Raw genomic sequence first — 25,596 nt, forward strand, 5'->3', positions numbered from 1 at the left:
GCTCCTGCTCCTCCGCCCCCTCCTCCTGTAATAGCCCCCAAAATCAAGCCCCTCCTGTGCACAAGCCTCTCCTGAGCACCAGCTAAACATTTTCTTTCTTTACTTCAGGCCCCTGTGTTTATGGGCAAAACTAGGCCAATTCTGGTTTGAACCAGCAGGGAACTAAGGAGGAAGCCCCTGCCCCTGCCCCCCACCCCCTCTCATCTCATGTGGAACCATGTATGGTGTCGTCTGCAGGCAAAAAAGAATTATTAATAGTAGTAAGAGCAACAGCCACCGATTAATGAGCACGTGTGAAGTGCCAGGCACAGCCCCAGCCCTCCCGCAGGTGCTGCTGGTGCAGGCCTCCCTCCCAGCACCCCTCAGGGCCTTTGGTTCCCACTCTACAGAGAGGAAGGCTGAGGCTCAGGGGCAAGTGAAGTTTTCCCCCCAAGTTTCACAGCCACTGAGGGACGGAGTCAAGCTGGAACCCCCACGGGTCTGAGTCCTCAACATCTGTGCTCCGAGCCCCTGCTGCCGACCGGAGGGCAAGCGGAGGGCTGGCTGTCCTTGGAGGCTGTGCTCCGCACCCGGCCTGCGGGGACCCTGGAAAATGTGCTGTCGGTTTACTTCACCCCTCAGCAGCCAGCGTGTGGGGAGCTCTGCTCAGTCTCATTTTGTGGAGAGAACTGACGATCAGAGAGGCGCCTGGCTCTGCCGGGGTCACACAGCAAGTGGGATGGGAACAGGTCCAAGGGTCTCCAGAGCCAATGCTTCTGCCTTAAGAATACAACTGCCTGGTGACCCAGTGCCCCCCCCCCCTCACACACACACCTTTGGCCTCACAGGCATCTGTAGGAGCTGCTGCGATAGCCATAGTCTGCTGCTCTCAGAGAATAGTCTACCACCCAGCCCCTGCTTCCTGGAGTCAGACAGCCCCGGGGGGCTGATCCGGGCTCCACCCCTTAGCAGCTGTGGGCCTTGGGCAAGTTAAATGCCCTTTCTGAGCCTCAGTTTCCTCACCTGTAAGAGGGGCACAGTAAGAGCACCTCCTGCATGGGGCTCCTGTGGGGCTGAAATGAGGCCCTCGGTGGGCGGGGAGCCCTTGGTGGGTGGGGTGCCTGATCGCTAACTGGCCTCATTAATGGGGGGGAGGGTCCCCACCAGGGGCCTTCACCTCTCCACGCCGGGTCTGTCTGCAGACGAGCGGGGCAAGGACCACCTGCGGGCGGGCAAGCTGAACCTGGTGGACCTGGCGGGCAGCGAGCGGCAGTCCAAGACGGGTGCCACCGGGGAGCGGCTCAAGGAGGCCACCAAGATCAACCTGTCGCTGTCCGCGCTGGGCAACGTCATCTCGGCCCTGGTGGACGGGCGCTGCAAGCACATCCCCTACCGGGACTCCAAGCTGACGCGGCTGCTGCAGGACTCCCTGGGCGGCAACACCAAGACGCTGATGGTGGCCTGCCTGTCGCCCGCCGACAACAACTACGACGAGACGCTCAGCACGCTGCGCTACGCCAACCGAGCCAAGAACATCAAGAACAAGCCGCACATCAACGAGGACCCCAAGGACGCCCTGCTGCGCGAGTACCAGGAGGAGATCAAGAAGCTCAAGGCGATCCTGGCCCAGCAGATGAGCCTCAGCAACCTGTCAGGTGGGCGGCTCGGACCAGGTGGCAGGAAGGGGCAGGGGGCCCAGGACAAAGGCTCCGGCCCTTGGCCTGCCTGCCTCCAGCTGAGCATGTCCCCTCAGCTTCATGGAACCTGGCTTTGGACCAGTGGGGGAGAGCCCTGGGGAGTGACAGCCAGAGTGTCTGCTCGCTGATGCCCCCGGAAGAGGCCACTGTGTCCATCCTGTCCCATCAGCTGGGAGGGGGGCTCTGTCGCCTGCTCCCTGCCCCCCGTCTGCCCACGGCCTCTGAGGCAGCGGCGTCATGCTGTGCTGCTCAGCAGTGGGGTGACTCACTCCACCTCCAAACCCCACTCCCACTGGGCACCTTGTGATGGCAGTGCTGGTGCCCAGGCATTGGCTGTCATCTGCTAGTAGAAATCATATCTGGCAGGTCTGCAAGGCTCTTGCAGCTGCAGGACACCAAGGTTTCTTCTCATCTGAGAAACCTCTGGGGAAGGGAACACAAAGGAGCCTGAGTCCATCTCTCCATTCATCCAGCTCCCCACCCACCTTCCTCTCTATCCATCCATTCATCTATCCATCCATCTATCCATCCATCCATCCATCCCCCCCCCATCCATTCTCTCCACCCACCCCTAAAAAACCATCCACCCAAAGTTCTCTGAGCACCCCCTCCGTGTGGACCTGTGCTGGGCACTGGGGGGACAGAGGTGAATCGGATCCAGGCTCTACCTCCTGGGTACCTCCTCTCCTGGGGAGGGGGGCCTCCAGCAGACCATCATGTGGGATGAGGTGAGTGAGCGTCGTCTGTTCTGTTCGCTGCCACACCCCCAGTGCCTAGAGCAGGCGGTGCTCAAGGAATCTTTCTGAAATGACAGAGTAAATTAGCACTTTACATAGAGACGCGCTTCGAATAAGCTCAATACTCTGCAGTCCTTTAGAACGAGCATGTGGTTGTCTTTGCGGATTGCTGCTTAGTTCCTGCAAACGGTGTGCACCCGGGTCACAGCTCCTCATTTCTGTCCCCTCCCCCCCAGCCCTGCTGTCCAACCAGGTGCTCCCGAACCCTGTCCAGACCGAGGAGAAGCCATCGTCCCCGCCTGCGATCCAGCATGACACGGAGGCTGAGAAGCAGCTGATCCGGGAGGTGAGACCCGGAGCAGGTGGGAGAGTGGGCGGGCAGGTGGGGCCGGCAGGCGACCACCTCCAGAACGATGTCCTTTCACCCCCATCTTCTTGGGATTGGTACGACAGTCTCCTTTCGGAGTCACACAGCGGGGAGAGATCCTGGGGCCATGACTTGCTCAAGGTCACACAGCTAAGGAGAGTTGGAGCGGGGATTTGAACTCGGGTTCCAGACTCCAGAGTCCAGTTCATCCCACCTGAGTGGGAGAACAGGAAGGGGTGTGGGGGTGTCTGCAGGAGTCCCTGTCTCCTCACAGCAGGCATGGGGGGCTGTGGGCTGGAGGAAGCCGAGAAGGCCTTCCTGGTAGTGGAAGTGGCCTGTGCAGAGGTGCGGAGGTCAGATGGAAGGAGTTGTTCCCACAGCAGGTGCCAAGAAGCCTGGGCTGAGAGCAGGGCAGCTGTGGTGGGCGGTGGGGAGCCCCCAGGTGCCCATTTGACTGGTGGATAAGTGGGGTGTGTTAGTCTCCCAGAAAAAGCTGTTACTCGGGTCCTCCTCCCACATGTGGGCTCCTAGGATCCCGGGAACGGCAGGGCAGGTAACACCCTGATTTGCAAATACGGAGCTGATCCCTGGGGTTGGGGGGCGAGGGGCACTTAACACAGCCGGCCCCCAACTCCAGTCTCTGTTAGCTTCCAGAGGTTCCTGCTAAAGGCACATTCTGAGGCCCAAATGTGATGGGGTTTGGCACTTGGCAGTCCCTTTAGGGTCCTGGCTTTTTCTTGGTGGAGAGCCCAGTGCCAGCAGGAACAGCTGCAGGGCCCGGGGCCTGGGGCCTGGACGTGTCTGTTGCTGGGCCTTTGCCACTCAACTATGACCTCAGGTGGGACCAGCCCTGAGGACCCTGGGAGCCTGGTCAGGCTGTGGGGGCCCGGGGCCCAGCCTCGGGGGGCAGACCAGGTAAGGCCTGGGGCCTCCGTCCTGTGGACCAGAGGCTGGGGAAATGGACTGAGGGTCCCCGAGAGCTGCCCCGGGCGGGCAGAGGCCGTTACCGTTCAGGGAGAGGCTCAGCTGGGCACCGTCCTGGCCCCGTGCAGGTTTGGGAGCTCAGCGGCTCTGTCTGCCTTTTCCCTGCTGGGAGCTCCGGGGCAGGGTGAGGAGGCCGCCTTTAGCAATGCCGAGCCCAGGCCCACAGAGTGAGAGGTCACACTTTGGGGGCTCAGAGTGGGTCTGGAATCACAGCAACAGGTGGCCATTGGTCACAAAACAGTGGGGGTGGGAAGGGTTGGTCGGGGGTGGGATGGAAGCTTCCTTCCCAAGGAAGACCCATTGGGTGGGCAGGCACCGCCCCCTGGTGGCCACCAGGGAGAAGAGACGCTGTGCAGGCTCCAGGGTCCATCGACCTGGGGAATGGGGGTGCCTGCCTCCGCCCCAGGGGGCAGCCCAGTGGAGGCTACCCCAGAGGCCGCCACCACCAAGTCTGTTTCCTGACCCTAGAGTTTCTTCTGTGAGCCACACCGAGAGGAAGCGTTGAGGGGGTCTGTCCTCTCACCCTCCCATTCCAGAACCAGTCAGGGCGCCCGGGATTAGGGAGGTGGCCCCTGCGTGCCGTGGAGAGGGTGCCGGGCCAGGGGATGACTCAGCTGTGAGCTGGAGGTGTGACTGTGGGCTTCCGTCTCCTAGGCTTATGGGGCAGGATTTGAGCTAGAAGATTCCTAGGGTCCATGCAGCTTTACAGTCTGCAGGCCCAGCTCTAACGGGCTCAGTGGCCTTGGGCAGGTTGCTGAAGCGCTGGAGCCTGTTTCTATCTCTAGAATGGGTACAGTGGCAGCTTCCCTATTGCAGGGGTCTCATTGCCGGGGTTTGCACTTGACCCCCATTGAATCACGGTTTTCTGAGCACCTTCTGGGCACGGGCACTGTAGCTGGAGGCGCACATGGGATCCAGGAAGGGTTTTATTGCTTTTAATATTGGAAGGAAGAGAGCAGGTTTTGTAAACTGCTGGGAATGGTCTCAAACGGAGGGAGAAGTCGGTGATGTAGAAGGGAGATGGGGATTGAAAGAGTGAAGTCCCCGGTGGGGTGGCTCAGTGTCAGATGGTTCGTCCACTGTCACAAGAGAGGACACAGAGCTTTGGGGCAGGCGGACCTGCAGGTGGATGGAAGGTGCGGGATTGGGAAGGTGAGGAAGTTCATGGCCAGAGGCTTCAGAGTTCTCTGTAAAGTGTGAGACAGGAAGTGGGCGGGGTACGGAGGGCTAGAGAGAGGGGAGTTGGAGGACTGGGATGAGGACCCTTTAGTTAAAACCTATCTGTTGATGCGAAGAGGTGTTCCTGATGTATTGCTGTGTGGGAAAAACAGACGACACACACACATGCATTATTCACCCGTTAAACATGCACAGGGTCTTCACCAGCCATTCCAGCGTTGGGTGGGTCATTTTCATTCAGTTCTTTTGGCTTATTTGTATTTTCTGGATCACTAGGGGTAGGGGGGGGGAGGGGAGGCATACTGAAAGCTGTGTTTTGAAATAGTGATAAAGCGCTTGCCCTCCTGTGCTCCTCTCACACACACACACACCCCGCCCCCCAGGAGTATGAGGAGCGCCTGGCCCAGCTGCGGGCCGACTATAAGGTGGAGCAGGAGTCCCGGGCCCGGCTGGAGGAGGACATCACTGCCATGCGCAACTCGTACGACGTGAAGCTGTCCACGCTGGAGGAGAGCCTGCGCAAGGAGACAGGTGCGCGCCTGCCCCGGCTCTGGGGGGAGACCGGCCTGCTTGCCGCCTCATTTTACCCCCTGGCGCCTATAGAGCACTTTGTACGCACCAGGGTTCGCTCTGTGTCCTCCTCACAACGGCCAGCGAGGGAGGTGCCACAGTGACTCTCATTTTGTAAATGAGGCGACTGAGGCACAGAGAGAGTAAGTCACACAGCAGGTAGAGTGGAGACAGGATTCGAACCCAGGCCGTCTGACCCCAGAGCCAGGGTTCTCACCCACAGCACTGCTTGCGTGGTGCCTTGGCCACAGGCTGGGGCCCTCGCCCAAGGCCAACTGAGAGTTGTAACGTATCCCCCATGTGTCATGGGTAAGTCCTCTTCTAGTTTCTGCATTTTTTACTCTCTCCTCTCATTTTTGAGTCCATCTGTTACCAAAGCAACCATATCCCATAAGCATTCAATCATTCGTAAGAACTTGAACCTTCCTGGAAGTTTTTGTATATGTATCTATATCTATATCTATATCTATATCTATCTCTATATTTGTCTATCTATCTATCTATCTCCCCGCGCACAAATCTGTGTGCCAGTAGCTTGCTGCCGCTCTCCAGTAGCTCTCCGCCCACTGCCCCACCCTCCTGTAGCTCCCCCTTGCCCCCATAGCTTGCTGCCTTGCCCCCTCCTGTAGCTTTCCGCCCACTTGTAGCTCGCTGCCCCACCTTTCTGCTGATCCATGATCCAGTCGTTACGCTGTCAGTTATGCTTCATGGCGTAACGACAATTTACATATTACATCTTTATTATATAGGATACACACACACTAGAGGCCCAGTGTTCAAAATTCGTGCACTGGGGAAGGGGGGTCCTTCAGCCTGGCCTATGCCCTCTCACAGTCCAGGAGCCCTTGGGGGGATTTCTGACTGCCTAAGCCGGCAGCCGGGCATCCTTAGCACCGCCGTGGGGGAGGTAGAGGCTCCTGCCGCCTCCACTGTGCGTGCCAGCCATGAGCCTGGCTTCTGGCTGAACGGCACTTCCCTTGGTAGCGCACTGACCACCAGGGGGCAACTCCTGAGTTGAGTGTCTGCCCCCTGGTGGTCACTGCATGTCATAGCAACTGTTTGGTCTATTTGCATATTAGCCTTTTATTATATAGGATATGTATGTATATGTATACATTATATATATATTATTGATTTCAGAGAGGAAGGGAGAGGGAGAGAGAGAGAAACATCAGTGATGAGAGAGAATCATTGATCGGCTGCCTCTTGGACACCCCACACTGGGGATCAAGCCCGTAATGCAGGCATGTGCCCTGACCAGGAATTGAACCGGTGACCTTTTGATCCCTAGGTCAATGCTCAACTGCTGAGTCACACCCAGGTGGGCATTTTTGTCTTCTTTTTGACATTCTAGAACAGGGGTGGGCAAACTTTTTGACTCGAGGGCCACAGTGGGTTCTTAAACTGGACCGGAGGGCCGGAACAAAAGCATGGATGGAGTGTTTGTGTGAACTAATATAAATTCAAAGTAAACATCATTACATAAAAGGGTACGGTCTTTTTTTTTTTTTTTTAGTTTTATTCATTTCAAACGGGCCGTAGTTTGCCCATGGCTGTTCCAGAATGTTCCACTTCATCCCTATCATCCAAACACCCGTGGTGCCAAGCAGCCCAGGCTTCCTAGCCCCCAAACATTGTAAAATCCATCTTGTAATGATGACAATATTGGACGCATCATCAGTGCTGTTTATTGGGCACTGCTGTGTGCCAGGCCCTGGGTAGGTGCTCAGGGAGGAGGGACTCACTGAGTCCTCACGTTGTAAGTGTGCAAACTGAGGTTTGGACAGGTTCAGGCCACTGAGCTAGGGAGCGTCCGGGATGTCTCAGGGGAGCCAGACAGTGGCAATGAGGCGGATGGGATGTAGGGGAGGTGGTCTAATGCCCATGGCTGGGAGCGCCAAGGAGGCCTGTGTGATCAGAGTCCGTCCAGGCTGGAAGGAGGATGCCACTCTCTGTGCACACCCAGAGGAAGCAGGAGGCAGGTTCTAGCATTTTCTGCCCCTCAGAGAGCTCCCTCCTGTCCAGTTTGAATGCTCTTCTCTGAGTGATTTCATTTGGTCTAACACTCATTCACGGTGATTTAACTGCCACAGGTCTAGCATATCCATCCTGTGGACAAGAGCCTTGAGCTGGGCACTTCAGCAGGGACCCCTGGGGGATTTAGGGGTGAAATCTGCTGTTCATCAGCTCTCACCTGGGAAGGCAGTAAGACCTACAGGCTTGCTTGTTAAAAGCAGTCCCAAGGCAGGTGGTAAGAGCCCAGCACTTAACAGCTGGGGAGGTCAGAGAATGGAGAAACCACGGCCTGGTCAGGGAAGGCTTCCCGGAAGAGGTGGAAGGAGACAGGGCTTGAGTTCTGCTGGCGGGGGAGAGGGCTGGGGCAGAGATGGGAACCGATATCTGGGGGGCCTGGGGGCTCTGACTCTTCAGGTGGTCTCTGGGAGATGGTGGGGTTGGACCAGCTTCCAGGGAAGGCCTCCTCATTCCAACCTTTGAGGCGCTAAGGGAAGGTCTCCATCTGCAGAGACCGTCCTGAAGGCAGAAGTCCTCTTCAACACCGAAGTCATGTCCAAGGCCGAGTTTGCCAACGTGTCTGAGTGCACACCTGCTTTCCAGTACGAGATGCCGGTGAAGCCCGAGATGCACTCCATCAGCGACCCTCCACCCAGCGAGGGCGTCTCCACGGCTGGGCTCCCTTCCCAGTGTGAAGACCTGCCCAGGGTGGGGACCTCCAAGTCCGAGAGTTCCTTGGGGTCTGATGAGTCGTCCACTCTGGAAGGAACCTCCACACCCGAGGCCTTCCTTGGGCTCCAGGAGCCCCCCACCCTGGAGCTCCCCTCTGTGCCCGAGGTGGAGGCGAAGAGCAAGGACTTCCTGGAGGAGCTCAGCCAGGCCGCCCTGCTGGGGGAGGAGCCCTCCCTCCAGGGAGAGGAGCCCCAGCTGGTGCCCCTGGAGCTGCTCCCCGGCCTGCACGACCCCTTTGCCGACATGGAAGCCAAGCTGGCCAGGCTTTCGTCCACCGTGGCCCTGGCAGACGTGCCCCAGACGGACGTACCCAAGGTCCCCATGCAGGTAGCTGATGCCATGCAGGACGCCGGGCGGGAATTCAGCAGACAGAGCTCAGCCGGGAGGCAGGGGTCACTGGGCACACAGGGATGGACAGCTCCAGCTGTGGCTCCGACCCCACCATCTGGGTGGTGGCTCTGGCCTGTGGCCGGCTCAGGGCCTCCCGTTCAGGGGTCTGGGAAAGACAGGCTTTGTGTCACGCTCTGTAAATCGGTAGGAAAGTTGGGGTCAAGGCTATGCCAGGAGGACACCTGCTCTGCTGATGGAGGGACACCAGCACGGGAGTTTGCCGAGTTGCCATGATTAGACTGAGCTTCCAGGCCTGAGAGATCCGGGGGAGGCCTTGGTCCACCCTCATGCTCTCGCGGGGTCAGAGCAGTGGCTGGGCTGGGTCTGCAGGGCTCCAGCTACCATTCAGGGACCCCCCGGGGATCCGGCCGCGCTGCTCCTCCTCCACCTGCCGCTTTGTCAGTCCTCTCACTTTCCAACCCTCTTTTTTTATGTTGAAACTAGTGGCCCGGTGCACAAAATTCATGCACATTAAAGGGGAATTAGAGGAAATATTTTAATATTGCTGTTTGCCCTTTCTCTATAATAGTTTTTTGCATATTTTTATTGACCTCCGGTAAGAAGGGAGAGGGAGAGAGAGATAGAAAAATCAATGATGAGAGGGAATCATTGACCGGCTGCCTCCTGCATGCCTCCTACTGGGGATCAAATCGGCAACCTGGACATATGCCCTTGACCAAAATTGAACCCGGGACCCGTTAGTCCGCAGGCTGACTCTCTATCCACTGAGCCAAACCAGCTAGGGTGAAATGTTTTCCTTTTTGTTTGTTTCTTTCCTTTCCTTGCCTCTTCTTTCCATGGGTGTATGGGTGTGTGTGTGTGTGTGTGTAGAGCACAGCCTTTGAGTCAGACAGAACTGGGTCCAGGTCCTGGCTGTGCCACTCACTTAGTTGTGTGACCTTGGGCAGTTGCTATCTGGGCCTCAGTTTCTTCATCTGTAAAATGGGGCTGATGGGTGCTTTCTGTGAGGCAGGACAGGTAACACTCCTGGAACACAGCAGGTGCTCAGAGCACGCCCTGTCTCCACTCTCCTGTTTCCTCTTTACCTGTTCTCTCCCTTCATCTCATTGCTCTTGTTCCTGCCCCTTCTCTCCTCAGTGACAGGCAGGAGGTGGTGGTGCGGGTGGGGAGCTGCAGGGGAGGCCAGGGTGGGGCAGCAGAGGCTGACCCTGGCCCCACTGTCCCTCCTTCTCCCCCACCCGCCCTCCTCCAAGCACCCCTCCCTGACAGATGTCCCTGAGCTCAGTGACTTCGGAGCAGAAGCTGAGGCAGAGGGCGGCCCCCTGCCCGAGACCGTGAGTACCCTGGGCCGGCTGGCTGTGCATTGGGAGGACTTCCAGGGCCCGGTCCTTCCTGTGGCACTCCACTTGTCCCCTCCCTCTCCGGCCTCAATTTTTTCGTTCATAAAACAGGGACAACCACCCCAGCCCACCCCAGCTCATCAGACGGCCCATTGCAAAGCCATACACGGCTGGAGGCGCTGTCAGACCTCTTATTAACCATTAACAAGAGCCGCTGTTCAGCAGTGATTTCCTCTGCCTGGAACCCTTGTCTAAGGCAGAGAGGCCCAGTGTGCATGGGGGCGGCGCTGGGGTGCTGTCAGGGACCCCACCGAGGGCCAGGGGGCATTTTGAACACTGCTGCTCTCAGACCCGCCCTTTTCTGCTTAAGAAAGCGCAGCAGGCCCCAGGGAACGAGAGGAAGGCTTTAAATCTACTCACATTTTTGGAGAGAGGAAGCTACCTGCCAACCTCTGGACCTGAGCACTGGGTAGGAGCTGGCAGATGGCTAGCCCAGGGACCCCTACTGTAAGGTGACACTGAGAGGGACCCAAGGAGGGACAAGGTGCCAGGGGAGAGCAAAGGCCAAAGTCCTGGGGCTGGGAAGGTCTTGACTTTCTCAGCAACAGAAAGTGAAGCTGGAGAAACAGCAGGGTGGACGGGGTGGCAAGGGGGAGGCAGCAGTGGGCACGGAGGGCCCGGGAGGCCACAGAAGAAACTGGATTTACTGCAGAGGCAGCGGGGACCCCTGAAGGGCTGTAACCAGGAAAGGGCTGTGGTCAATTTGTGCCCACAGAACCTGCCCTGGCTGCCTCAGGAAGCCTGGAGAGGGCGGGAGAGGGCGGGAGCGGGTGCTGGGGCAAGGGCAGCAGAGGCCTCGGTGGCTGCATTTCTGTGTAACTGGTGTCCCTACGCCATGTGAGGGCCGCGATGCCCCGGGTGGGACAGAGGCCACTGTGAGCTGCTGTCGGGGGCTGCCTCCCCCCCCCTCCACTGAGGTTTCTCTGTTTCTCAGGAGGCTGACCTGGGCCAGGAAGGGGACAAAGACGAGGTGTTGGCAGCAGAGCCTGGCGGGGGGCCCGAGGCCGAGGTCCCGCCCCAGCTGGCCGTGACGAGTTCGAGAAGGCACAGTGTGGGCGTGGAGGTGGCAGTGCTGACCGACGACCTGATGCCCATGGTGGACCAGCAGCAGGTCATCGCCCGGTAAGGGACCCCTCACGGAGCGGGAAGGAGCTACGCCTGGGTGTGGGGGTGCCCCTGGATTCTTCCTGACCCCCCACTGAGGCTGTACAGCCCCCCTCTGGCCCTGGAGCACGCCCCGACCTGCTGTGAGGGCGCGGCCTGCTCTGCTGCTGACCATCAGCTCTGGGAGGCGGTGGTGGTTATGAGCCCGTGTCCCTGTGGAACAAGGCAATGTCTGAAACACTGAGTGGCACTTTACTGGGCAGCGAGGAGTCCACATGAGCCTTGCCTCGCGGTCACTTAAACCTGTTCTTTAAAGAGCAGAATGCTAGCCCTGGCCGGTTTGGCTCAGTGGATAGAGCGTCGGCCTGCGGACTGAAAGGTCCTGGGTTTGATTCCGGTCAAGGGCACATGCCCTGGTTGTGGGCTCCATCCCCAGTAGGGGGCGTGCAGGAGGCAGCCAATCAATGATTCTCTCTTATCATTGATGTTTCTATCTCTCTCCCTCTTCCTTCCTCTCCGAAATCAATAAAATATATTTTAAATAAAGGGCAGAACTCTAAACAAATTTGAACATTTGGGATGTAAATATTTTAAAAATGTATTATACATGTCTCCGCCCAATCAAACATTGTGTGCTGGATGTATTTCTTTTGCATTTAAAAAACTGAGGTGTGATGGACATATATGGAAGTTTCAGGCGTGCCATGTGCTGATTCCATATCTGTGGACATTGCGAGAAGACTGCCCCTGTGAGTCTAGGTGACATCCGGCATTCTACACAGTTACCACAACGTCTTACTTGTGATGAGGACTCGTACAATTCGTTTTCTTTTTAAAAATATATATATTGATTTTTTACAGAGAGGAAGGGAGAGGGATAGAGAGTTTGAAACATCGATGAGAGAGAAACATCGATCAGCTGCCTCCTGCACACCCCTTACTGGGGATGTGCCCGCAACCAAGGTACATGCCCTTGACCGGAATTGAACCTGGGACCCTTCAGTCCGCAGGCCAACGCTCTATCCACTGAGCCAAACCGGTTAGAGCATATTTTCTTTACAACTTTCAAATATGCAATACAGTGTTTTTAAGTCTAGTCTCTATGCTGTCCGTGGCATCCCCGGGACTTGTTTTATAACTGGAGGCTGGTGCCTTTTGACCACCTTCACCGTTTGGCCAGCCCCACACCCAGCCCTCCAGCCCGGATCTGCTCTGTGTCCAGGAGCTGGGCTGGCTGGTTCTGCTTCTGAGAGCCCACGTGTCAGTGGGAGCGGACGGATTGGTCTTTCTCTGACTGACTGACTGCACTCAGCATGTGCCCGCGGGGCTGGGTGTGGGGATGCTCTGGGCCAGGCAGTGCCCATCACCAGGCTCCTGGGAGCACAGCGGAGCCTGGGAGGCGGGTGGCGGGTGGGTGAGATTCTCACCCTTCCTGTTGGGCACTGCCACGGCCGCGGTCAAGTCGGGTAGGTCCGGTAGGAACCTCGGTTCTGGCCCTGAACCTGTGGCCTCGCCTCTTGGAGCCTCAGTGGAGGCCTGCGGGAAGCGGGGCTGCTGGGAGGGTCCGTGGGTCGCGCTGGATGGAGAGCACTCAGTGACGCAGGCACCGTCCCGCGTGCCTTCCTCTCCCTGTGGGCAGCCTGCAGCTGCTGGAGCAGCAGGTGGTCGGCGGGGAGCAGGCCAAGAACAAGGACCTGAAGGAGAAGCACAAGCGACGGAAACGCTACGCGGACGAGCGCAGGAAGCAGCTGGTGGCCGCCCTGCAGAAGTCGGACGAGGACAGCGGGGAGTGGGTGCTGCTCAACGTCTACGACTCCATCCAGGAGGAAGTGAGGGCCAAGAGCAAGCTACTGGAGAAGATGCAGAGGAAGGTGAGGCCCGGGAGGAGGGCTTAATTAAAAAAAATACACACACACACACACACACACACACACACACATACAGTGGGGCCTTGACTTACGAGTGTCCCGATTAACGAGTTTTTTGAGATACCAGCTGTCTCTCGGCCGATTTTTTGCATTGAGTTGATAGAGTAATTTGAGTTAACGAGCTCCTTAACGAGCTCGGTCTCGGAACTAATTAAATTCGTAAGTCAAGGCCCCGCTGTACATACATACATACATACAGATGATTATATTAATACACGGTTTGATACAATCAAAAAATAATTTTTATTGATTTCAGAGACGAAGGGAGAGGGAGAGAGAGAGAGAAACATCAACAATGAGAGAGAATCATTGATCAGCTGCCTCCTGCGCACCCCACACTGGGGATCGAGCCCACAACCTGGGCATGTGCCCTTGACCAGGAATCAAACCATGACCACCTGGTTCATAGGTCGATGCTCAACCACTGAGCCAGCCGGCCTGAGGCTCACTTTCCAGTGGGAGTGTGTGTGTGTGTGTGTGTAAGAAACAACAACAGAGAAACAAGCAACAGAGTCTGGGGTGATGACACTGCAGATACCTGGACCGGAGGCGGCTTTATTTTCCCACTTTCACTGAAGTGCAGACGACCATGTCACAAATGCACAACTCAATCCACTGCCGCAGGCCGAGTGCACCAGGACACCGGCCCCCATTGGTGGACGTGAGCACTCACCCCAGGAGCCCCTGGGGCCGCCACCATGGGGACAGGAAGTTGTGAGGGAGGCGTGGCTTCGAAGGGGGGCCTTGGAAGCTAAGAGGCAGCACCTGAGGCAGAGGGTTCTGGGCCCGGAGGGGTCAGTGCTGGGAACAGTGAGGGATCCAGGAACGGAGGAGGCAGCGTGGCCGTGGCTGAGCGTAGGGAGCGAGGCTGGGGCAGAGAATGAGGCCCCGCCTCTGCGCCAGTCACTTCTTCCTCCTCGGTGGTGCGTCTTCTGCGTGGTCCGGGCCTCCTGGTGTCCCCTGGGCCACCTGCGGGTCCCCCCTCCTCACCCACCAACACTGGCAACCGAGGGTCTTGCCAAAGCAGGAAGGTGGTGACCTTTTCCTCTTTAAACCGCTTTCATTTTATATTTTCTTGGCTATTTTCATGCCTTTTCTTAGTACCTCTTGTTATGCTTTTTCAGTCAAATTCATTCTTCCTTGGATATCTCATAACTTGGTTTACATATCTAAGTGTCTTTTATTTATTTATTTATTTTTTAAAAATATATTTTATTGATTTTTTACAGAGAGGAAGGGAGAGGGATAGAGAGTCAGAAACATCGATGAGAGAGAAACATCGACCAGCTACAGGCAGCCCCCAGAGGCCCCTCCACCGCTGCCCTTTTCCGTTCGTCCTGCCTTCCCTCCGGGGCACTTTCTTTGGTTACCTCACCGAAGTATAATTTTCCCATTGATTTTTAGGGAGAGTGAGAAGGAGGGAGGGAGGGAGGGGGGGAGAAAGAGAAAGAGAGAGAGAGAGAGAGAGAGAGAGAGAGAGACGATTGGTTGCCTCCTGTATGTGCCCTAATTGGGGATCAAGCCCGCGACCTTTTTGGTATATGGGATAAGACTCCAACCAACTAAGCCACCCAGCCAGGGCGACATACCTAAATTTAAAACAAAAACCACACAAATTCTTCCTGGGTTTGGTGAATGTCCCATCTCACACTGTCTTCATTTTTCCCCATTTCCATGTTAAGTTTTGGCTTGAAGTCTTCATGTCTGTGACTACCTGTTGAAGGGAGTTTTATTCACATCGGGGTGCTGTGTTACGTGTTGAATGTCTGGCCCGATGCCCTCGTGCTGTGGGGGGGTTTTCTCCTGAAATGCACTGATCTACATTTCTGTCCCTTGTAGTAGCTCTCCTGTTTATTTCATAACAACACAGCAGTCACACTCACGAGAAATGAAAACATGTCCACACAAAGGCTTGTACATGAATGTTCAGAGCAGCATCATTCATTACAGCCCAAAGTGAAAGCAGGCATAAACGTGAGGAATGTAGCATATTCGCCCAACGGGACAGTATTCCGCGGTAAAAGGAAGCACTGATCCGTGATACAACGTGGTGAACTTGAAAACACCATGTCACGTGAGAGAAGCCAGACTCAAAAGATGACATAGTGTGTGCTTCCAGGATTTCATTCATAAGCAATGTCCAGAATAAGTAGGAAGTAGACTGGTGGTTGCCTAGGGTGGGTGGGAGAAGTGGGGAATGACGAATGAGTATGGGGTCCCTTTTGGGGTGATGAAATGCTCCCACACTGATTGGGACAATGGCCGCACAAATCTGAATATACTGCCAAAACCGGTTTGGCTCAGTGGATAGAGCGTCGGCCTGCGGACTGAGGGGTCCCAGGTTCGATTCCGGTCAAGGGCATGTACCTGGGTTGCCGGCACATCCCCAGTGGGAGGTGTGCAGGAGGTGGCTGATCGATGTTTCTCTCCCATCGATGTTTCTAACTCTCTATCTCACTCTCCCTTCCTCTCTGTAAAAAATCAATAAAATATATTTTAAAAAAATCTGAATGTACTAAAAGCCACTGAATGAACTGTACACTTGAAATGCTTCATCTCCAGCTTCGGGCGGCAGAGGTGGAGATCAAAGACCTGCAGTCGGAGTTTGAGCTCGAGAAGATCGATTACCTGGCCACCATCCGCCGGCAGGAACGCGATTTCCTGCTCTTCCAGCAGCTGCTGGAGCAGGTGCAGCCGCTGATTCGCCGGGACTGTAACTACAGCAACCTGGATCGGGTCCGGCGCGAGTCCTGCTGGGACGAGGACAACGGCTTCTGGAAGATCCCGGAGCCCATGATCATCAAAACCAGCCTCCCCGTAGGTCAGGAGCCTGGCTGTCCCTGGGCCCTCCCTTCCCGCCTCCACACTTTAGTTCCCTGCAGACTGATGGGAAGCCACGGGCCTCGTCCTGCTGGCTGTGGGTGAAACAGACATGTGACCCCGAGATTCCAAAACATGGGGGGCCTGAGAGAACGGTGTGTTCTGAGTCAGTTGGAATTCTGGCTCCATCACTCCCTGTGTGACCTCTTTGGGACTCAGTGTCCTCATCTGTGAAATGGGGATTAATACCAGCACCTCAAAGGGTGCGGGTGGCTTACCATGTGTCAATACACGTAAAACCCTCAGAGCCACGCCAGGCACATCTTAAGTGCGTGGGACACTGCAGCATCATCGCGATCCTGTCATTTCACCCCACAACCATGCTGTGAAGGACAAGGACCGCTGCCCTGGTTTACATGGGAGGAAGTGGACACTCAGAGAGAGAACCTGTCACAGCATGAGGTGCAGGGCCAGGGAGGCAAAGGGGCTGTCCCCTGCAGGCCTGGTTCAACTTCTGCCTTTGCACTGACCTCCCTGTGACCTTAAGGAGGTCACAGTCCCTCTTGGGCTTCGGTGCTCACATCTTCACACAGAAGTGGGGGGTGGGGGTGGGATAAGAGGATCTTCAAGGCGCCTCCATCTTGGAGTCTGGCCAGACTGAGTGGCTCTTTCTGCAGCCACGTAGCTGGCTCTGCCCATGCAGAGAGCAGTAGCTGTTACAGCCCACGAGGCCCCCGCCCGTTCCGCCCCTGGTCAGAGGGTCGTCCAGGCCCCATGTCTCCGGTGTTTATGGCCACTGACCCCATCTCTGCTGACACTCCAGGCAGCTGCAGCCTTCTTCCCGCCCCCACCAGCCTGCCATCTTCTTTGGGGTCTGAGCCTCCTGTTGTGTTTCCCGGAGGCATCCCTTTGCTGGGCCGGGAAGGCCGCCCTTGGCTCCAACCAAGCCTGAGCCAGGCCTAACGCCCCCCCCCCCCTTCGTCCCCTGCTGGGGAGAGGGCTGCAGCCCACCCTGTCCTTCTGGCCCCCATAGCGAGCAGCAGGCACTTCAGCTTTTGTTTTCTCACAGCAGTTTCAACAGGGCTGCAGAACAGACCAGCCCGCAAAACCTCCGCGGCAGACAGCGGCGAGCTGGGCATGGTAAGACCCCCGGAGAGGGAGCGAGGGGTGGGGCTGAGGGGGCTGGCCCCAGAGTACATTACCATGGGGAGCTGGACTTCTACTTCCATCCGCCGAGGATTCATTCAAGCAGGGGCCGAACGGGGGTCCTTCCTGTGCACCTGTTGGCACTGAGACCTTCAACCCCCTCTGGCCCTCCTTCAAAGCCACGTGTGGTCACAACGACCGGAGGAAAAGGAGACGGTTCAGACGGGCCCAGCTGCGGGGGAAGCCCAGAAGGGGCAGCTCGAATCCCAGAGGCCCAGCAGCACAGTTTGGCTCCCTGGGCCCTCGCTGGTCTAACGCTCTGATTGGTTGCTTTTGATAGCTTAACTCTATAAAAAGGGAAAGTTGTTCCTGAAAAACACACACAACATTCTTACCCTGGGACCACTAAGGTGCTACATTAGTCAGAATGCTTTTACTCCCGGGGATAGCTACCCAAAGCAGACAATCCCAAGCAAAAGGGGAATTTACTGGTGCATGTTAAGAGGACCGGTTTCAGGCATGGCTGGATCTCGGGGCTCAGACAGGCAGGCTTCCCTTCGTATTCTAGCTCTGGACCCAGGCAGGCTTTCTCCAAGTGAGAAAGGCAGGAAAGATGGCTGCTGGCGATTAGTGACCCAACAGAGAGACCGGTCTCTTAGCGCGTCCTCACACCAGTGCTGGTGTAGAGTCTGATCCGTTCTGCTTGGTCCTGGGCCTACTCTTGGACCAATGACTATGTCCAGAACATGGAGTTCGGTGATTGGTCCCGTGTGGGTCACATGTCCAGCTGTGTAGCAAGGGATGGGTGGGTGGGAGGCCGTGGTGGTATTAGGGCACTCTGAATGATCACCCCACCAGGACGATGTTGGGGGGAGAAGGATAGGTCCCCGAAGGAAGAGATTCAGGGTGAAGAAAAGTCCATGAGAGTGAAAAACAATAGTTCTTGGCGATAGAAAGATTGGGGCTCCAGTTCTAACGATCATAAACGCGCCCCCGAGCTGAGCGCTGTATCACTCTTCTGAGATGTGTTTGTGTATCGGTGATGGGTTTGGGTGTGTTTTGTTGTCCTTGCCCGGATGGGGCTGGCACAGCGCCCTCTGCTGAGGTCTGCAGGAGGGCATGAGGCACTTCCATTCCCAAGGAGGGGGTGGGGGGTGTAGGCTCGGCTGGATCCCACCCCTGGAGGCCGGTCTGTAGCCGATACACCCGAGTGGGCAGTGGGGCCTGGGAAGCCCCATCCCACCAGGCTTGGGGAGGCCGCTGAGCCCTGGGTGGGGGCCCACATAAGAGCTGCATGAACAAGGGGTCTTAACCGAGAGGATCTGGGATCTAGTGACAGTGAGAATATTGCCAGTAACTACTTCCGGCCAAAGCGGGCCAGCCAGATCCTCAGCACGGATCCCATGAAGAGCCTCGGTGAGTGCTCTGCCCACCTCTTGTCCTCCAGCCTCTGCCCTCGGCCCTCGGCCAACAGGGAGGGGCGGACGGGGCAGACGGAGTCAGACAGGCCTGGTCCTCAGCTATTAAGTGAGGGGGAGACACAGGATTAGGTAAATAAAATGGGGAAACGGCCCAGCCCAGGGCCTGCACATAGTAGGTGCTCAATACAGTCTCCCCTTTCCTCTTGGGGGAGACGTGCGATTTGATTCATCTCCCCCGACATGCACTGGGCCCCCTACACTGGTCAGGGCCTGGTGTGGGGCTACATGACCCTGGTCAGTTACCAGCTCCCTCAGCTGCCAGGATACTGGCTTTCCCCTGAGTCAAGGGGGCAGACAGGGTCACAAAAGCAAAACACTTTCAAAAGCAAGAACTGAAAATCACTTCATTCTTCTGCTTTTAAAGACCTCAGGACTTCCAGTAAAATATCCATGAGAAGCACCTCTCAGTCCTGTATTGAGGGTATTTAAGAGACAAAGTGGGTGGGGTTGAGGAATAAGGAAAGAAAGTTGGACAGGAAATAAACTAACATCCGTTGGGAACCTGGCGCGGTGTGCATGCGGCAGATGAGGAAACTGAGGCTCAGAGAGGCTCAGCCAGGCATCCCTGACTGAGCTCAGGGTGGCTGCAAGGAATGGCTCCGCCCCGCCTAAATCTCTGACCGGCTGCTTTTGATAGCTTACCGTTGTAAAAAAGGGAACGTTGTTCCTGAAAGAAACACACACACACACACACACACACACACAACTATTCTTAACCGAGGAGCACTGAGGGGTTTTCTTCCAAGTGAGGCCATCCTTCTAGGAAGGGGTGGAGCTGGGCTTTGAACCCAGGCTGTGTCCCAGCCCAGACCCTTTGGGCGCAGACATGGTGCTGGGTCTGAGGCCCCAACCCGAGCAGCGTCTTAGAACGTGGGGTCCTAGCAGTGGGACCAGGGCTGGGGCGGGGTGGGGGCGGGCCAGGGGCTGCACCCACACCTGGTGCTTCTCTCCCACCCTGCACTCCCGGCTCACCAGCGCCCTCTGCCCTCCGGGCCTCTCCTCCACAGCCTATCGCAGCTCGCCTCCAGGCCTCAGCTCCCCCCTGGGCAACAGCTCCACCATGCCACCCTCCCAGGCCCCTGAGATGCCCCAGCCCCGGCCCTTCCGCCTCGAGTCCCTCGACATCCCCTTCACCAAGGCCAAGCGTAAGAAGAGCAGAAGCAGCGTTGGCAGCGAGCCTCTGTGAACACAGCTGCCTGCTGGGGGCTTCCGCGACTGCCAGGCCCCCCGGGGCAGCCCCAGCTGGGTCTCCTCTCTCCTGCCCCCGCGGTGACAGGGGCGCTGGAGGGGGCCCTCGCCCTGGAGGGCAAATTCCCTTCCCTGTTCCCCAGAGAGCCCACTGCTGCCCGGGCGGGAGCCCCTCGGAGCTAGACCATCCTTGGAAAGGCCCCTCCAGCTCCCAGTGCCACGTCAGTATTTCCACCTGCTCACCTGCCACGGAGCCGCCATCTGTGCCCACCAGTGTTGTTCGGAGCCCCGATGGGCTCTGCCTCAAGGCCTTTACCGACAGCCCCGACGGCGTGTCAGCAACTTGTCGGTGACGGAAAACTGTGCCTCTGTCCGGTTGGCCCCACTTCCTGGGGGAAGCCCCGCAGGATGGTGCCCTAGGCCTGAGCAGTTGCCCCTGCTGCCCGCTCCCGGCCGGTCTGTGGCCCAAGGAGCCCGCTCCGCATTAAGCTGCCCCAATAAACTGTCTTTTACCCACAAGCCCCCCTCCCTGGTTCTCTGGCAGCGGCACCGGGCCCCTCCCTGCCTGGAAGCTCTTCCTGGAGCCCGGGTCTCAAACAGCCAAGGCCGTTAGGACAAACAGGCTCCAAGGTGTTCGCGACAGTGCCCTGCGGTTGTGAGCACCAGTGCTTGTTTCTGGGGAAAGCGTCTGACCTGCCATTAGGCTCTCAAAGCATCTGCGACCCAGGAAAGCCGAGCCCTGGTTTAGGAAACAGGCTGCGGCCCAAAGGAGGCCCAGGTTGGGTCTGCCCTCGGGGGCTGTGCTGGAACTGGGTGTCCTGACGGGGCCACCCCAGTAACCTAGGCCACACCCCTCCCCTAGTTCCTTGTAGCCCAGGCCTGCCTCATGGGAGGGGCTCATACTCCCAGGGAGAAGTTTTGGCCTTTGGTGCTGTCCTGAGCCTCATTTCACTCTGAGCCTCATCTGTGAGACGGGATAAACACCCACCTCCCAGAGTTCATGTGAAGGTAAAATGCGGTGGTATCTAGAGTTCCGGTGCACATTTTATTTATTATATCTCTTTATTGATTTCAGAGAGGAAGGGAGAGGGGGAGAGAGACGCATCAATAATGAGAATCATTGATCGGCTGCCTCCAGCACGTCACCTACTGGGGATGGAGCCCGCAACCCAGGCATGTGCCCTTGGCCGGAATCGAACCTGGGACCCTTCAGCCCGCAGGGCAACGCTCTATCCACTGAGCCAAACCAGCTAGGGCTCCTCTGTATTTTATATTAGTTGCCGTGGCTCATGCCACAAACCACATGCTGGGCCAAGGAGCTCACATCCTGGAGAAGCTGGGGTGGGGTGGAGGGTGCTTAGTTACCTACAGAGGCAGCCTGCAGGTACACTTCGAATACGAGGGAGCCAGGTCTTCATGGGAACAAAGTCGCCTTGGTGAAGGGAGCAGCAGCAGGTGGTGGGGGCTCCCATAAAGGATGGAGAATACCTGGGGAGGCTTAAGGTGGGGATGTGGGTAGGGAGAGGGAGCTGCATGAGCGAAAGGCAGGAGGCGGGGAAGCTGAGGGTAGGTTAAAGGTCGGAGGAGACCTGTTCCAGGTAAGCCCTGGGTGGGACTAAGGAGCACGAGGCTGCAGACCTGAGAGCGGAGGGCCTCTGCGTGTCCGTGGGCTGGGGCAGACTCCTAAGCAACGGTTTGAGGTAGAGGTGGACTGAGGTCGTGGGGCTGCTTGTGGTAGCTTTCCCTTAGACCTGTGACGGCCCGAGTCAGGTCGGCGGTGAGCCCTGGCCCTGGTCAGTGTAGAAGGGGTGGGAGCCACCATTACTGAGCGGTTGCTCAGCCTAGCCCTGCACTGGCCTCAACCGGCTCCAGTCCTCCCAAGAGCCCAGGGCTGTTCCAAGGGCACACAGACGGGTAGGCGAGCTGCCTCTGGCCATTTTATTTCCATCCTAGCACAGTGGCCTGGAGAGGAGTGAAACCCCGGGGTAAAGGGGCTCGTGAGGGACCGATCCTGGGAATGAGCCTAAGTAGGGCTTTTTTTGTCGCGAGGCTAGTCCACCGCCCTTTCCTACCTGCAGGAGGGCCACCAGGCAGGGCAGGCCACGCCAGGCCAGGAGTCTAAAGTGTCCCTGTCCCTGATCTTATTTTTTCAATCGTCTCCTCTCTGGAGATGGTGAAGGAGGGGCCCGGTTCCTCGTCCCGAGGCTGGACTGGACCAGAGAGAGACGAAAAAGTGGTCCAGGGAGGCCCCACGCAAGCCGGGACCAGTCAGACTAAGCGTCCTGTTGATTGGCCGGGGCTGCAGAGCTGTCTCTCTAGGATTGAGCCGTTTACTTTGGGGAGGCGGAGCCTCGTTCCCTTTCCGCCAATAGGATTGAGAGTTTCCGCCTACAACCGAGGCACTTCCGGTGGTGCTCCTGGCTCTGTTCCTATCATCTGAACGGCGGCTCTTGGAGCCCGGCCCCGGCGTACCCAGATCACTTCCGGGTGGAACTCCAGGACCCCGAGCCGCGATTGGCTGGCCTTAGATGGGGTACTTCCGGTGTCCAGGTGCTCGGGTTCTTTGGCAGGAGTAGAAAGATGGAACTTGGCGCCGCCGCCCGTGTTTGGTCCCTCTTGTGGCTGCTGCTGCTGCTTGGCCTGGTCGGCGCCAGCGGTCCCCGCACCCTAGTGCTGCTGGACAACCTCAACCTGCGGGAGACGCATTCGCTTTTCTTCCGGAGTCTGAAGGGTGAGACGGGGGTCCGAGGGGGCGGCGGGTGAAAGTCTGAGTTTGGAAAGGCCCCCCAGCCCGAGGGCAACGGCCACACTCCCTCGCACTCATTCTCCACGAGCGGGCCGCCCAGGTCTGGCTGCCGCTTGGGGGCGAGGGGAGGGCTGTCGCGGTCTCTGCAGCGGCGGTTTCCATCTGCCTCAGTTGCCTGTTTTCTCCTTGTGCAGATCGGGGCTTTGAACTCACATTCAAGACCGCAGATGACCCCAGCCTGTCCCTTATTAAGTACGGGGAGTTCCTCTATGACAATCTCATCATCTTCTCCCCCTCGGTAGAAGGTAAGGGCCGCGCGTCACCCCCACGACCGGGGTGGTATGTTCAGGACTGATCTGTCACTTTGTTCTGCATCTCGGGCATGTGCTGGGTCGTGGGATGGTCACTAGCCCTCGCCACAGCTGCTGCGGGTGAAGAGGAACGTGCTAACCTCTGTCCTGGGCCAATCAGGACACAGCTTCTGAAAAGACACAGCTGAGGACTGTAGCGTCAGGTGTTGCCACAGACCATGGAGCCTGGGCCCCTGCTAACCTGAGAAGTGAATTTTCCCTGTAAAGCGACTGATAGGAAGATGGAGGACCCCCTAGCAGGGCTGCCTGGGCGGAAGGAGGAAATGGCATGCTGTTAACAGGGTGTGCAGTAAAGAGGCTGTAGCCGTTGAACTTGTGGATTCATAGTTCTCAGGCTGAAAAAGTAATGATCTAGCCTCGCTCCCTATTTGAGGCTGGATGGCTAGGTCTAGAACAGAATGGATCTTTATTTCAGTATTCCTGCGACAGCGCTTCTGCGGCGGTCAACTCCACCACTGGACAACTCTGTTACTTCTTATATTACATTGGAATTTGCCTCCTGTTTCCTACTCTCTTTGGGGTGGGGAGAGGAGGAAGGGGTTTCTTCCACTCCTCGGCCTTAGAGCGTAGGTCTGATGCTTTGATTACAGGCACAGCCTTCACGTAATCATAGCTGGTTCTTCTCCGACTAAATACCCCAGTTCCTTTGGCTGTTTCTCTTTGCTGAGCATTTTGGTGGGCATCTAGTCTCCTCTTCCGTAGTGGCCTCCATTTGTCTTTTTCTCCAAGGACTCAGGTTGCCATTTCTTCCTTCCGCTGATGAAGCTCCGGAAGTCTGTCGCTTCGTTGGCATTCTCTGCAGTTCCTGTGAGGCTGGATTCAGCCAGATCCCGGAAGTATTTTTCTCAGGCTCCGAACAGTTACACGAAACCCCCAGCTCCCCTGCACAATGTGCCTTTGGTGTTGGCTTTTCGGAGGCAGGTGTAGTGGGTGGAAGTGAGCCCAGGTTGTACAAATGAAAATCGTCAGGTTACCTGCGGGGTGTGTGTGTGAATGGAGCCTTCAGCTGGTTAATTGGCGTTTGCCCAGTTTCTTCTGTGTGTGGAGCTCTGGAAGAGGTCCTCCCAGCGACAGAGAGCCTACCCCTGAGGAGTTCTTTCAGTCCGTCTTTGAGGCGATAAGAATAAGGACCTGAAATGAGATGCCAAACCCTGGGTGGGGCGGAACGCGGTGGAGTGCTGGAGCCGTCTGCGATGTGCTCAGGAGGTAGAGTGGGAGTGTTGCTGAGAAGGAGGGACACGGTGGGTGAGACAGGGAGAAGGGGTGAAGGTGGCTGGGAGAAGGTAGATGTCAGAGAGCCTGACAGTGTTTCCCAAGTGTTAGTCGACTTTCCGTACCTCCTTAATGATATTCACCGGATTTTATATCACCTGTGCTAATTGGTGTTTTTCTTTAAACTGACTTGCTTTTTAAAAACTAAAATAATATTTTAAAAGGAACCCAGGAATGAACCCAGTATCACCACGGAAATGGATTCGGTGTCCTTGCCTTCAGAAGGCAACTATAGATACACTAAGTGCAGTGCTGAGTCCTATACAGATTCTGCTCCCTGCAGCCCGAGGCTTCCTCTTGCAAGAGGAGATGAGAAAGTGAGGGAAGGATTACAGCTCGGTATCCAGCTGAGACACTGTCTCTGACAGAGGACTCAGATGTGACGTTACTGAAAGCTCTGCCCCACATCACCTTGTCACCTTTTCTGTCCCTGGCAGAGTGGGTCCCACACTTTGGGAAACATGGCCGCAGTTCTTCGGGCACTCGTGGGAGAAGGCTTGTCTCTGCTGGTGGGGGTCAGGGGAAGGGTTTGGCCCCCGCTTCAAGGGCCCGTCTGTGGTCCTGGGACCACCATTAGCCCGTTCGGGTGTGAGAACGCTGCTGAGTCAGTGGGTTCCTTTCCTCTCTGGGGTCAGGAAGCTTCCAAGTGAATTCAGTAGAGTAATGGCTACAGAAGAAGGACCCTCTGTACCCCCAAACTCTGGGTCCCTTTTTGTAGGTAGGGAAATGGGCTTAGAAAGGCGAAGGGGTGCCTAGATGTAAGCCCAGGTGTCTCCATTTCAGCAGCGGGACTCTTGACATTTTGGACGGGAATTCTTTGTTGGGAGGGCTGTCCTGTGTACTACAGGGTGTGTAGCAGCATCCCGGGCCTCTGCCCACTAGATGGCAGTACACACGCCCCTGGTGACAACCAGAAATGTTAAGACAGTGTCCCTAAGGGGACCACTGTACTGTAGGTGCTGTTACTCAATCTGTAGGAGTGGAGATGGCTTTGTAAATGTCGTAGGAGAGGCTGGGTTTCCAGATACATGTTCTCTCTGAGCCTGAAGGAAAAGTAAGTTGCTTTGGTTTTGTTATTTATGTGAAAATTACCAAATTAAACAGGATCATTCTCATATTCAGATCTTTACAGCTAGTTTTGGATGCTTACGGCAGTCACCCGACCAAACTGACCAAAAAGGATATAATCTCACAATTACAGATGTTGGAAATTAATGACCCTTTTTGGTGATCACTTTTTTTTTTAAGCACAGTATATGAAGTGGCTCTGTTATGGCTACAATGGCTATAAACCTGTAGGATTTCTAAAAAAAAAAACCCTACTCATGTTGGGCAAATGAGTACTAGTCTCAGCAACAGACAGCATCATCCTTAGAGTCAAAGAGCTCTTTCTCAGACAACTTAGACGGAGGTGAAGTTGATGGGCTCTTGCAACCATGTTAGGTGACCCCCAGAATGGCTCTAAAGGTGCAGGCAAGAGTATGAATGAAATTGTTTCATGGAAACGCCAATCAGAAAGGATATATGCACC

General features: G+C 56.5%; 2 protein-coding genes across 6 annotated transcripts in view; both read left to right on the forward strand.

Moving 5' to 3' along the window:
• Positions 1–19,926, forward strand: part of KIF17 (kinesin family member 17) — a 29,580-nt gene extending 9,654 nt beyond the window's left edge. Inside the window, exons 5-16 of one of the 5 annotated variants that reach the window (XM_015557297.1) lie at positions 1,182–1,634; positions 2,650–2,759; positions 5,327–5,474; positions 8,038–8,585; positions 9,863–9,943; positions 10,320–10,418; positions 10,944–11,131; positions 12,753–12,984; positions 15,604–15,862; positions 16,931–17,028; positions 18,327–18,423; positions 19,496–19,926. In XM_015557297.1, the coding sequence (XP_015412783.1) occupies positions 1,182–1,634; positions 2,650–2,759; positions 5,327–5,474; positions 8,038–8,585; positions 9,863–9,943; positions 10,320–10,418; positions 10,944–11,131; positions 12,753–12,984; positions 15,604–15,862; positions 16,931–17,028; positions 18,327–18,423; positions 19,496–19,674 (2,492 nt within the window). In that variant the 3' untranslated portion in view covers positions 19,675–19,926. Of the gene's footprint in view, positions 1–1,181; positions 1,635–2,649; positions 2,760–5,326; positions 5,475–8,037; positions 8,586–9,862; positions 9,944–10,319; positions 10,419–10,943; positions 11,132–12,752; positions 12,985–15,603; positions 15,863–16,930; positions 18,424–19,495 lie in introns of those variants that run through there. The other 4 variants (XM_015557293.1, XM_015557295.1, XM_015557294.1 and 1 more) reach the window with 4 other exon arrangements.
• Positions 19,927–22,189: 2,263 nt separating this feature from the next.
• DDOST (dolichyl-diphosphooligosaccharide--protein glycosyltransferase subunit (non-catalytic)) overlaps positions 22,190–25,596 on the forward strand; it is an 8,479-nt gene continuing 5,072 nt past the window's right edge. Inside the window, 3 exon segments of the mRNA XM_006777624.2 lie at positions 22,190–22,231; positions 22,233–22,407; positions 22,617–22,727. Coding sequence (XP_006777687.1) covers positions 22,205–22,231; positions 22,233–22,407; positions 22,617–22,727 — 313 coding nt within the window. The 5' untranslated portion in view covers positions 22,190–22,204.

The sequence above is a fragment of the Myotis davidii genome, unplaced genomic scaffold, assembly GCF_000327345.1.
Source record: "Myotis davidii unplaced genomic scaffold, ASM32734v1 scaffold149, whole genome shotgun sequence".
NCBI classification, from domain to species: Eukaryota; Metazoa; Chordata; class Mammalia; order Chiroptera; family Vespertilionidae; genus Myotis; species Myotis davidii.